At 35.2% G+C, this 13,706-nt stretch overlaps 1 protein-coding gene across 1 annotated transcript; it reads left to right on the top strand.

Moving 5' to 3' along the window:
* The first annotated feature begins 1,137 nt into the window (after nucleotides 1–1,137).
* Nucleotides 1,138–6,414, top strand: LOC132035431 (pyruvate kinase, cytosolic isozyme). Its single transcript, XM_059425711.1, has 3 exons — nucleotides 1,138–1,620; nucleotides 4,176–4,637; nucleotides 5,314–6,414. Exons 1-3 carry the CDS (start codon nucleotides 1,369–1,371, stop codon nucleotides 6,124–6,126), a joined length of 1,527 nt encoding a protein of 508 aa, XP_059281694.1. The 5' UTR covers nucleotides 1,138–1,368; the 3' UTR covers nucleotides 6,127–6,414.
* Nucleotides 6,415–13,706: the final 7,292 nt, after the last annotated feature.

Raw genomic sequence — 13,706 nt, 5'->3', positions numbered from 1 at the left:
CCAATAATTAGTAATTGTTTGCAAATATACCTTATATTAAAGAACTACTTCTCCTTAATTACTTAATTATCTCCGTCCCAAAATAAGTATCGATTTTTATAACAATTTTTTAATAAATTAATTGCCATTTTAGGAATTCAAGACAATAATTAATAATTTATTTTCAACTATTATTAAAGAACTAATTCTTCTTAATAGTGTTCGGTTCTGTTTTTGAATTCGGTTAAGAACATATAATAAATAGCAATTACAAATCTCTCCATTGTATTTCCATTTTTCTTCTTGATTGCGTGAAATAAGATAAAATGACTAAATGTTTGAAGGTTTGATGACTTTAGTAATCCAACCATAGTGATCTCCACACACAAGATAAATCTCAAATATACAAAATATAATTTTTACAACGTATAACAAATCAACGAGGTATATAAAATTTTATATAGTGTAAATCAAATTAGAGTTATATCTAATTTATTATAATAGGTGAAATAAATTATATGAATATTACATGTATAACATTTTTATTATACTATATATAATAAAATGTAATTATTAGTATACTTGTATTCAATATCTTGTAGTGTTAAATGAAAATTGAGATTTTATTTTTTATGGAATAATGAAAGAATTGAGAATAAGGAGGAAGTAGTAATTAAGAAAAAATCTTTCGAGAATAAGGAGGAAGTATGAAATTGTATAAAAATTAGGTGTATTAGTTATTCGCGTAAGGTTTCCTTATATATAACAATTTAATTTATGTAATTTTTATTAATTAAAATTTATTTTTAAAATAAATTAACAATGTTTGTCTACTTATGTTTTTAAAATAAATTGTATTCATGTAGTAAAAAAAAAAAAAAAAATCGGATTTAATTATAATATTGTGTAATAAACTAACTTGCCTTTCAAGGCAAATGAAATCGAAAACCGAGCCACAAATAGAATGAAGAGAAAAAGTAAAAAATAGAATAAAAAAGACACATGCTCCAAAATCCCAATGTTAAAAGTTGGGAAAAACAAGAAATACCTTGTGTCCCAAGAATATGGCGGTCCCTACAAACACTAGTATTACCAGAACCAAAATCAAAATCAAAACCAAAATATAAAGAGAGAGAGAGAGAGAGAGAGAGAGAGGCCAAAGCAAAGAAAATTTCAACATCACGTCAAGTCCGCACGCCGTACGTTTCCTTCTTCTTTATTATTCTCCCTTCTTTTGCTTTGACAGCGCAACACTCCTTAGACCTATTCCTTCTCTCCCCACAATCATCCCTTTTCAATTCTTTTATTCAACAAAATAAACAAATCTGAAAGTCACTCTACAAAGGTCTCCTCACTTTTTCCTTTCTCAAAAACTAATTTCTCTCCTCTATGGCGATTGAGAACAACAATAACGGAGTTGCTGTGTGTACGGTGAAGAGGCCTAAAACAAAGATAGTATGCACATTAGGGCCTGCATCGAGATCAGTGCCTATGGTTGAGAAGCTTCTAAGGGCGGGTATGAATGTCGCCAGATTCAACTTTTCACATGGATCTCATGAGTATCATCAAGAAACTATTGATAATCTCAGACAGGCTATGGAGAATACTGGTATTCTCTGTGCCGTTATGCTTGATACCAAGGTATAATTCGTTTGCATGTATGGATAGTTATCGCTGTAAAATTGCGATAATAACTAATCAAAACCGTGCTACTAATCTGTTGTTCTCTAAATTGGTTAATCTAGTTACAGATCGGTTATTTGGAGTGATCTGGGCTAGAAACAAAAGTGGGTTAGAAACAAAAGTGGATCATTAGTATTAGTATTTAATGAGCATGTATATGGTTTGTCGATAGTTTGATTTTTTGCCTCTTTTCTACTTGCAGATCCTGTTGTTTTGTTGCCTGTGCTACTCGCTGCTTCCAATTTAAGTGATTCCAAAAAACAGTCTGTATTTCTATTTTTAGTAATTTGACAATTCTAATATTCTACCTGACAAAGTTTAATATCACAAGACTACACACATCTTTAATTTAAGGTCATAAAATTTAAATGAATAAACTTTGTGTCCCTAAGCCCCACTTGTAGGATCACACCGGATATGTTGTTGTTGTAAACTGCAATCGATCAAACTTGTAAACTCCTAAGATCCCATTAAACTAAACACTCAAATTGGGATGTAGGGAGTACATTTGTTTTTTGTACTTTATGTACCTTTGTTGTCTGAAACACTGGTTTTTGTCCCCTTCTTGTGTCGGAGGCGGATTTTAGGATTTAAAGTTTTTGAGTTCAATCTATAGAGGTTTTTAGTATTGAAATCATTGTATTTTTAAAACTATGGGGTCAGACCTACTACCTGCAATTTAATGATTTTTTTATATATAAATTAATGCTTTGCAATGAACCCAGTACCTGCATGTTGCATCCACCAATGTTTGGTGTTGTGTAGATTCTTAGTGTTGGAATGAAACGGGTCCTAAGGGAGTGGGATAAATATATTCATATAGTTAATTCTAGCTAGTTGGGATTGAGGGATAGTTGTTGTAATTAGAGGAAATAGAGAGGCTAGGCTGTTCAAATTTGGTGTATTAATGATGCTCTGGACTATTCGAGGTGTATTGGAAAAACTGGATTTTCTGGCTTCGTTAAAATCAATGCTTCTAGAATTGTATATACACAGCTGGTGAGATGTCTTTTTCTAGGGGAAGTTAATTATGGTGTTGTCTACAGGTTCAATTTATTGATCTTCAAGTTTGAAGTTGAATCATGCTTTGGGGTGAGGAGGAGTTTCATCCATTTAAAACGGATGGAACATTATATTCTGAATTAGGAGTATTTATGGGGTTTGGCACAGCTTTAAAATGGTAGCTTAGATGCCAGGCTTAGCCCATCTATTTCATTTAATGGGTAGCTCAGACAATTAATCTCCGAGTTGAGCTTCTATATTGCCATTCTGTTGTATATTCTGATAGAGAATGTTAGTCTTCCCCTGTCCAGATAAAAACTTTGATGCTCCTTTTGCTTAATTGCAAAAGGCATTCCTACTAGCATTTTGTTAGTGACCTTGGAAACTTTTGTTTGTGATAGACATATATGTTACAGGTTAGTAATATAATAAGCCTGAAATGTACTAACAGCCGTAGGATTGAGAGCCTATTTGGATGGGCTTATAACTTATGGTTTTGGCATATTTTTGTTATTTTGGCTTAAAAACAAGTGCTTAGAAGCACTTTTATATCTTACCCAGACACTAAAAAAATGCTTAAAACCTATTTTGGCTTAAAGCACCTAAAATAAGCCAATCCAAACAGGCTCTGAGTTGCCTTCTTGGGTTTCCATCTCGTTTATATTAAATTTAGAATATTAATGTTTCCTTAAGATCACGTGTAGATGTGACAGCATGTGTGGTGTTCTTTTTCTTTGTTCATTGCCCAATGTGGATAGACACTATTAAAAAATTATGATATATTCTGTGTAGTAGCAGAGGAGAAAGTATAAAGCCCTGTTAGAAACTTAGAATATCATACCAGTTTAGAATGTTTATTAGGTGTGTTGTGAAGTAAATGAGTCTTTAAATGGTGGATATTAGAATGTAGTATTTGCAATACAAGATCTCGTTTAATCTTGATGGAAATTAACATTGATTGGAAATTAGATATTATAGCCAATCAAAAAAGAAAATTTGGATATTAGATAATAAGAAAATTTGGATATATTACATGGTACTGTTGCTTACCTACTGTTTTGTGTGCCGAAGTAATAATTTTCTTTTTTATTTTGTATTCTCTTTTTTGTTCTAATCTCGGCTCAACTGGATCATATAGACTTGATTATAGATGTCATTTGGCACTTCACTTTCATTCTCATCCTGGTCTATTTTTGGAGAAAGTCATTCTGAATCACTTATATTTTAATTAGAGTTCTATTCTATCTTAATTAAGAGAGATGGTCTCCAACTTGTTTTTCATAGTTCCCTGTACATAATTCTGTGCTCATCTTTTGCCCGGTTGTGTTTGAGATTAACATGTTCTATTATCATGTAACAAAGATTTTTGAGTGATGTTTAGTGGCAATTTGAGATGTGCATTTAGACTTTCAACTCTATACTTGCTAAAAAGCACGATATATGATTGCTTAGCCCTGTCTAGCATTATCCTTTTTATGTGAAAGTTCTCACACTTCATTTTCATCTTGTAGGGTCCTGAAATTCGAACAGGGTTTTTAAAAGATGGTAAGCCCGTTCAACTTAAACAGGGTCAGGAGATCACAATCTCAACTGATTACAGCCTTAAAGGTGATGAGAGTACAATATGCATGAGCTACAAAAAGTTAGCGGAGGATGTAAAGCCACAGAGTGTGATCCTCTGTGCAGATGGCACAATCACCTTTACCGTATTGTCTTGTGACAAAGAGAAGGGCTTGGTACGAGCCCGCTGTGAGAACACTGCTGTTCTTGGTGAAAGAAAGAATGTCAATCTCCCTGGAGTAATTGTGGATCTGCCAACATTGACAGATAAAGACAAGGATGACATCTTAAACTGGGGAGTTCCAAATCATATTGACATGATTGCGTTATCTTTTGTCCGTAAGGGTTCAGATCTTGTGGAGGTTCGGAAGTTGCTAGGTGAACATGCAAAGAACATCCTTCTAATGTCTAAGGTCTGCTTCTGACCGGATAACTATGTAGTCTGATCTTTTCTTCATGAAGTTTTCTATTCAGTTTATTGCATCGTTATTATGTATTTTTAGATGTCCCTGTGGTACTTGACAGTCATACATTGCACACTCATTTGCAGAAATAAAATAAATGAGAGATTTAATCTGACTCCTTATCCCCAAAATTGAAGAAATAACATCGTGAGTTGAACCACACTAGTACTAATCTATCCTTCTCTGTCTGATCTGGATCAAGGCATTACTAGAATATTCCAATTTTCAGGGATGTTAGTGTTAATTGGATTTTTAAATGGACACTTAGGGCTCTTTTGGTACCAGGGATATGGATAAATAATCCCGGGATTATATTTGAAATGAATTTATCCCTCGTTTGGTTGGGGTAAAATGGTAGTATAACTAATCTCGGGTTTAGATATCCCGGGATTGTAGTGTTATTTTATCCCTGTGTGAGGGTGGAATAATTAATCCCGGGATAACTAACCCCTGGATAACTTATCCTGGGATAACTTGTTTCCAACCAACGACCGCTTAGTGATATAGATTGTGAATTGAGTGAGCAGCAACTTGATTCCTTTGCCCCTTGACATTACTGAATTAGACTCAAAAACTTGTGGAAACAATCAAAATACTATTTAACTTTTTTTTTTTTCCTTGTTAGGTTGAAAACCAAGAAGGTGTAGCAAATTTTGATGAAATTCTTGCCAACTCTGATGCATTTATGGTAGCAAGAGGTGACCTGGGAATGGAAATTCCAATTGAAAAGATATTCTTGGCTCAAAAAGTAATGATTTACAAGTGCAACATCCAAGGGAAGCCTGTTGTGACAGCAACACAGATGTTGGAGTCCATGATCAAATCTCCAAGACCAACTCGTGCAGAAGCAACAGATGTTGCCAATGCTGTTCTTGATGGCACAGATTGTGTCATGCTTAGTGGTGAAACAGCTGCTGGAGCTTATCCTGATCTTGCAGTAGGAACCATGGCCAAAATTTGTATTGAAGCAGAGAGCACAATTGATTATCCAGATGTCTTCAAAAGAATTATGGCAAATGCACCAGTTCCCATGAGCCCCTTGGAGAGCCTTGCGTCTTCTGCTGTTCGGACCGCTAACTCTGCAAAAGCTGCTCTTATCCTTGTGTTAACCAGGGGAGGAAGTACAGCAAAATTGGTGGCCAAGTACAGGCCTGGAATGCCTATATTGTCGGTGGTTGTCCCTGAGATCAAGACTGATTCTTTTGATTGGACTTGCAGTGATGAGTCTCCAGCAAGGCATAGTCTTATCTTCAGGGGATTGGTTCCAGTTCTCCATGCAGGCTCTGCTAGGGCTTCCCATGAAGAGTCTACAGAAGAAGCTCTCTATTTTGCTCTTGAACATGCCAAAACAAAAGGGTTATGCAAGGAAGGAGATTCCATTGTAGCCTTACACCGTGTTGGAACTGCTTCTGTGATCAAGATTGTTACAGTCAAGTAATGACTTTTGGCTCGTGCTATTTTGGGTTTTGGCTGTTACTAAAGGGTAACTGATAAATGTTTTTGCTTGTTTCGCTGAATCATTTTCTGCCCTTCCAGAGAAGGAACATATGACTATACCTTCTTATATTTTGTCTCTATAACGCATCACTTGCTGTTCAGCACAATTTTCCAACTTGACTGGCTGGAGTTTCACTACCCTTTATCTACTTATGCTATTGTTTGCTACAGCCTACAGACACAGAGTAGTGTGATGCGAAATAAATTCCTTATATATATTTGCCTTGAATTTATCTGTCCAAAGTGGAGTCTCATGCAAATTAACTACTGCATGTTTCATTATAGTATTAATGTTTGGTCGTCCATGAGCTCATCAGCTGTCAAGTTATACTAAAATGAGACTTGAGATTTCGGAAATGCCCAACGCATGTCATTTCTGAGCTTGCATTTCATGCTTATGACATGAATATTTGATTGTGCGTTTATGTATTTGGTCAATTCCAAAGGTTCCAAACCTGTCGACAGCCTTTCATCATCGCACAGGCTGTACTATAATCCATACATTACTTGCCTTCGAATTAAACGACCCCTTAAAGATGCCAACACTTCTTTCAAATCCATCACAAAAGTAGATGAATGCAAATGCTGTCACAACAGCAATATTTGGAGATGTTTCCAAAATAAGTAATCCTTGTTATAGGTTATTAGGTTTCTTGATATGAATTCGGAAATTTTAAGATTTTCTTATAGTTAAATTGACCATTATTAAAGAAGCAACAAGTAGCGTTAGATGAACTGAAATAGAGGTGGTGGTTACTTTCGTACAGCAAAGTTACAAACTAAATATAATTTCGGCAATAAAATGCCATTATAAGTGTTGCTAACAAGTTCTTACTAAAAGCTTGTTAAGATAACCTTGTAAATGGCCACTAGCAATACCAAGTGTTGCTATTGATAAGTGGTATTACCAGTGACCCATAATACCAGTAGGCATAGTTCCACTTTAATCTAATTTCCTTCATCCGCTTCAGTTCCTTCCTTCTTTTTACTCTAATTTCCTTCAGTAACCTGTTTTCCTGTATCACTGATTCTGCACTTCATCTTCCTCCCTTAATTCATCAAACTATTTTGAGTTATATTGAGAATTTGTCCATCTCCTGGTCTTGATCACCTTGCTGTTGCTCTTTGTGGGGTGATTTGAATCTCCTATTTTTTCTTCCTTTAGCTTCTTGCCAAAGTCTTTCTGATGTATCTTCATGAATGTCAGATGGGTATTTGTCACTGTTGATAGTTTTTGTTCCTTTGTTGATAATCTCTTTTGATTCACTGTTGATGATTTGATCTTCAATCTATTCAGTGTTTGCGTCATTCTTATGAGTCTGCTGATTTACATCATTAGCATCCTTGTCCTGTTTGTGTTGTGTAATGACCTCAGACTGCCTCACATTTGCTCTTTGACCAATCCCATTGTTATCCCCAGTACCGGTGTTTTAAAAGGCAGTTTCAAGACTCGTACCGAGGCTCGGCGCTGGCAAAACGTCCCGAGGCTCACGTTCGGGGCTTAGTTCCTAGGAGGCTTACGCTCTAAGCGCCCGACTGTATGCCCTAAACCCGCCTAACGCTTAACGCTCGGGGCTCGCCTAACAGTTCTTACACAAATTATATGTTAAATTCCTTAATTAAAATCGTTGACCCTCATAATTCTTTAACAAATGAATGATACTTTATAGTTTTTCATCTATACAAATAAAAAGATTGGGTGTAACTCAAACAATAAATCGTAGTATTACATATTTACTATTTGAAAACATTGTGAGGGTGAATATCACTTAATATTTCTTTTAAAAATACCATAGCCGATTTGTACATTTTCACTTGTCATTGGTCTTTGGTCCTACGTATCAAATTTATCATCTTTTATTATTTCGCTATTTGAAAGTAATTTTAATTTTATTCATGAAGGAGTTATGTTTTAATTATAATACTAATAAAGTTTATTGATATAAAATGAACGATATATGATAGTAATATTGTTTTAAGAAATTATAATTTTTTCATTTTTTGAAATTTAAGATGTTAGAGTTGATAGGTAATCCATAATAGCTTTTATTTCATTGTATTGTTTATATTTGTAAAATTATATTATATATAATTACAAGTTGTAAGCAGGGGTGGCTAGAGGGTGAGGCTAGTAAAGCTTTTGCTTTAGGCCCCAAAAGATTTTACCGATAAATTTTACGATATAAATTTCTCTTAGATAATGTTGAAGATTGTAAAAAGAAGTATAAAATATATATATAACAAAAGAAAGAAAAAACACTATCTATGTATTAAGAGCAATATTCTAAAACTTTGAACTAAACTACTCAAATCTTCATATTATTAAATAAAGTTTTTACAATAACATTCTAGGTAATGTCTTTAAAACACATGGCTAATATTTTATTGACTTGAATTGATCCTCACTAATATAAATACTAATGTTACTATATGAAGTAAAAGACAACAAGTATGAAAAATAAAAAAAGGCACTAATTTTTTTTAATGTGATTTTACCTATTTAAAATTATTTATTTTAATTATATTATTTTACGAAATACAAAAAATTAAATACCCATGGGGCTTACACCCTGCCGAGGCAAATGTAAAACGCCCCGCCTTATGCCTTCGCCTTTTGAGACACTGCCTAGTACCTTTTGTTCTTAGTAGCCTCCATCACAGTTATAGGGAATTGTTTCATGGTGGGATGAGGCTTGTTCACTCCAAATATGGCACCACTTGGTTTAAAGACAGTTTTGGATGGTTCACTTTGGTCCCCTTTCTTAGGTCTATGATGTTTTTTTTCCTGCCTCTTTCATTCTATTCTGATTTATCTCATCCTCTTTGTCATTAGGAATGTCTTTTTGAACCCTGTCTACTCTTGTTTAGCCTCTTTTGCCTTTTTCCTTCAAGCTTCTTTCTTTCTAAAACTCTACAATTAGCCAAATTATGCCCCAATCTTCTGCAGTGTCTACAATATTTAGGGATGTTCTCATATTCTATTTCCTGGACATTTTCTGTTAAAGGAGCGTCTTGAGAAGATTTAACTAAAGGTACCAAACAAGTCTCAAAATTAAAAATGGTGACAACTTTGACCAGCCAAAGTTAAAACTCACTTAAATATTTGATTAAGTTAATTGGATCTGAAATGTAATACTTAAAATTTGTTAAACTTTTACAAAATACAAAAAACCCAACTTAACCCCAACCCCCCAACCCATTTATATCAAAATCAAAACCCATTTATTAAAAAAATAAATAAAAATGAAGCAATCAGAAAAATCGCTTAAAACCAAAACCGTCCCTCTTCTTCTTCTTCTTCTTCTTCACTGCAATTTGTTCCTCTTCACCGGCGATCTTGGCGAACTTGTTCTTCCTCTCCACCGGCGAACCGTCCGACACTGCAGTCCATCGTTTCTCTCCCTTCTACGTTGGGTAGATTCAAGTAGAGTTTTTTTCCCCCTCTCTTTCACTTGGTTCAAAAGTTAGGGTTTTGAAATCAAGCATGGAAAATGATGATTTTGGTTAAAGAAGAAGAAGAAGAAGAACATGGTTTTCTCTTCAAAGTTGTTTATTTTGTTGTTCCATACTTAAAAACCCTTATTTGGGGTATTTGTTTCACTTGTTGAGGTTGTGTGTTTGTAAATAGTGTATCTAGAAGTGAAATTTAGGTTTTTCTTTGTTGTCCTTGTTCTTGTTCTCCTTTTAGGATTAAGGAAAAAGGGGCTTGCACTTTTTTTGAGTTTTTCCAAACGATGAGCGTTGCGAACTTGACACTTGTTTGGCAAAAGCAAACAACTGCTGAGGTTGCATGCTTAAAAAGTCCTTCTTTGGTGTATTTGCCTAACTTGTCATGGTTGTGTGTTGGTAAATAGCGTATACTGATAGTGAAATAGATATTTTTGCTGTTGTTGTTCTCGTATGGTTTAGGGAAAAGGGCCTTGCAACTGTTTGGATTTTTTCCAATAGTTGTGGAAGCTATTGCAACAGATTCCTCAGTTGTAGGATAAAATCCAAACAGTTGTTGTGGTTGTTTCAACAAATTCTCCAGCTGTTGGAAAAAATCAAAACAATTGCTGAGATTGATTCTCGTTTGTGTTATTTCTCATTTTCATATTGCTTTGATATGCTTGTCCTTATCTGACCTTTTTGTCTTGTTCTCTCTTGAGCCGAGAGTCTTTCGGAAACAACCTCCCTACCTTTCAAGGTGGGGATAAGGTCTACGTACACTCTACCCTCCCCAGACCCTACATTGTGGGATTCTACTGGGTATGTTGTTGTTGTTGTAGTAGTTGCTGCAACTGTTTTATTCTTTCCAACAGTTGAGGAATCCACTGCAACAACTTCCTCAGCTGTTGCAACAACTTCTTCAATTGTTGCAACAACTTCCAAAGTTGTTGGGAAAAGCTATTAGTTGTTGTATTTGTTTGATCAATTGCTTCCCATTTCCCACTCAGTTTACTTGAATGATGCACAAATCAATTGAAATTATTTTTGTTTATCTCTAGTATGTAGATAAAGTGGCTCCAAGAAAAAGAAAAGGAGAGAAATTAACCGAGGTGTCTAGAGATAGTAAAAGATCCAAGAGGCAAACACCATAGAAGAACTTACTGAACAAGCAAATCCTATTTTACGAATTAGCAAATGTAGATCTTAGTGATAGTCAAACTGATAAACAATCTTCAAATAGAGAGGACAGAGTCCAAGAAAACCTTTCAAGTAGAAGTTTTTGGAGATGGCCATGGTGAATAACCTGAAGATAGCCAAGAAATAGAAGATAAAAATCAAGAAAGTACAGAAGATCAAGAAGATGATGATGGAAATGAAGTAGATGAAGAAGACGAAGAAGATGAAAAGGATAATCAAATAGAAAAAGAAAATGAAAAGGATAATGTAACGAACCGTTTGGTCGTTATTGCACTTTTGACCCCTTTTCCCCTGTTGAACCTTTCCCAGGCCCTGTTGGTATGATTTTGACCCGCGGGGAAGGGCGACACGGTTCTCGAGGTCATCGGTGAGTTTTAGAATGATTTGAGGAAGTTAGAGCTTTTGAGTGAAAAAGATTTGACCAATAGTTGACTTTTGGATAAACCGACCTTTTTCGGTATTCCGTCGATTCCAGAGGTCTGGAGGGTCAATTGTGACTTAGTGGGGGTTCGATTTCCGAGGTATTCAGGAGTGTTTTGTATCATTGGTTGGAAAGTTGGTTTTGGCCGTTTGGGGGTTGACCTAGTCAAATAGACCTCCATTGGGAATTTTGAGGCCACGAGTAAGTTTGTAGCGTGTTTTTACATATGTTTGCATGTTTGGTTTGTATCCGGGAGGACTCGGATGGATGTCGGGATTTGGGGTGAAATTTGTTAAAAATAAGATTTTGCTTGTTTCTGGTGTCTCACCCAGTTGCACCTCTGCCCACCTCAGCGGGGCCTAGCCCGCGGACACGAGATATAGGCGAGATCGCTGGAGCGGATGTGGTGCCGCGGGAGTGAATGTCGCCGAATCAGAAAGTGTTAAATATCCCATTTCGAACCACTCTTTTCCCATTCCCAAAATTAAATCTCTAAGTGACTTAAGGGAGATTTGAAGAGCTTTCAGAGTGGTTTCATCTTGGGGTAAGTTTCTTTCACCTTGTATTATGTTATCTACCTTCCTAAGCTAGAATCTATAGTGGAAACTAGTGAGACTAGTTGGAGAAGATGAGTTTTCAACCTTAACTTTGATATTTGAATCCTAGGCTATGAATATGAGTTTAATTGATGAATTTGGCTAGTCTAAACATGGAATTTCGTGAATTAGTAGATAATAAGCTTGAATCTCTAACTTGGATTGAGGAATTGATTATGGATAGTTAGGGTTTATTCCTAACTTGGGGGTTTTCTTTAAAATGATGAAATTGATCACTAATTGAGTTTAATTAGAAATTGGAGAGTAGAATTGAACTTCTAGAACATTGGATTACAATCTCAAAATTCTCGTTTTACCCCCGTGGGTCTGATTTCCCTCTTTTCTATAGTTGATTTTCGATTTAAACGAATGTATAGCAATATGGGTATTGTTAATCTCCATTTCTAACTTAGATGTCAATAATAACTAGACTTTGAGTATTTGGAGGCTCTTTGGAATATCGAGGCTCGCGTTTGACGGTTCGTGGCACCAACTCAGCGTCGAGGTAGGTTACGTCTTACCTTTCGGTTAGACTCTAATTAGTGAAGCATATGTAGGAGTTAGGTATTGACGGGAAAAGCATGTTAAGATTTCAGGTATGAAGTTGGGATGGATACTCTTAGGTTGGTATTGTCGTGGACTATGTGGGCTTGTCGCCTTGTCATCGTGATTTGTTTTGTCTCCATGTGTGATGTGTTGGGCTCATCGCTCGGGTAACATCCCGCACTTCTACATTAAATGCGTCGTAAGTTAGTTGACTTAAGCTTGAAGGGGTTAAAGTCATTTATGAGGTTATAGAGGGTTTATGACAATGTTATGGTAAGACTTCATAAGTTTGACCACCATAATGTCGTTTGATATTATTTTGACATGGTGTATATTTTCTTTTAAGCTAATTTTTTTTTATAAGAATTTGATAAATATGATTTAGCTAGTTTTTGTTATTACTACTTTTTGGATACGCCGTAAATTATTTATATGACATGAGAAAGTTTATAAATGGGATTTTCTATATCATAGAGATAGAAATTATGTTTGCATAAGAAAAGAAAGTTATCTTTTTCCGTTTTGAGAACGTATAGTACAAAAATTTGTACTCTTGATATTCGGTTGGAAAAATTAGAATTTGGTAAGATATTTTTATCCATGTCTTAATCTTTATAAAATATTAGTATATGTTTTAATTTATAAAACCTTATGATTTAACTTTGATGGAATTTTATGAGTTGGTTTTTAAAGAAATTAGTTAAACAATTATTTGGATAAGTGTTTATGGATAATGATATAGTATTATATTTTATTAAGGTATAGGTGTCTAATGGGTAGAAATTCCACCATATACAAGGTGTCACTCCCACGTCTAGGTGTCAAAAGGGCGAGGAGTTTGGGTGGGGGGGGGGGGGGGGGGGGGAGGGAGGGATAGTGTATTTAAGTTCTTTTTTTACTTCATTTGGAAAGGATAATTATGTAGTATACATATATATTAGATGAGAAACTTTAAGGAACGGGCTGCACCTTCCTTTCTAATTATAGATCTTTCCCATTTTAGATCTTAACCAAATATTTCAGCAACCATTTGTAGTTTGAGGAATCGTTCCTTTGAGGGGAAAAACGTTGGCAGCAACTATGGTTCTCACTTTGAGGATAATTCTATTGAAGGCGATCCAACTTTAATTCCTCGTCTACACCTTCTTCGAGCTCGTATGAGCACTAAGGTATGCATTTGTTAAGAACTCACTGGACGGTGATCGAAAGCCGTGAATTCAAGTCATAGTAATTATATAAATAGACCATGAGTTGTTTTCTTATGGTAGGGAGATGGATGGGGGTTTGGTAGATCGTGTAGAGCTTGTTTGTTGTTAAAAGGAGGTCGGGTGT

This window comes from Lycium ferocissimum, chromosome 10 (assembly GCF_029784015.1).
Source record: "Lycium ferocissimum isolate CSIRO_LF1 chromosome 10, AGI_CSIRO_Lferr_CH_V1, whole genome shotgun sequence".
Taxonomy (NCBI): Eukaryota; Viridiplantae; Streptophyta; class Magnoliopsida; order Solanales; family Solanaceae; genus Lycium; species Lycium ferocissimum.
The sequence above is the reverse complement of the archived record's forward strand: the minus strand, read 5'-3'. Positions and strand labels throughout refer to the sequence as shown.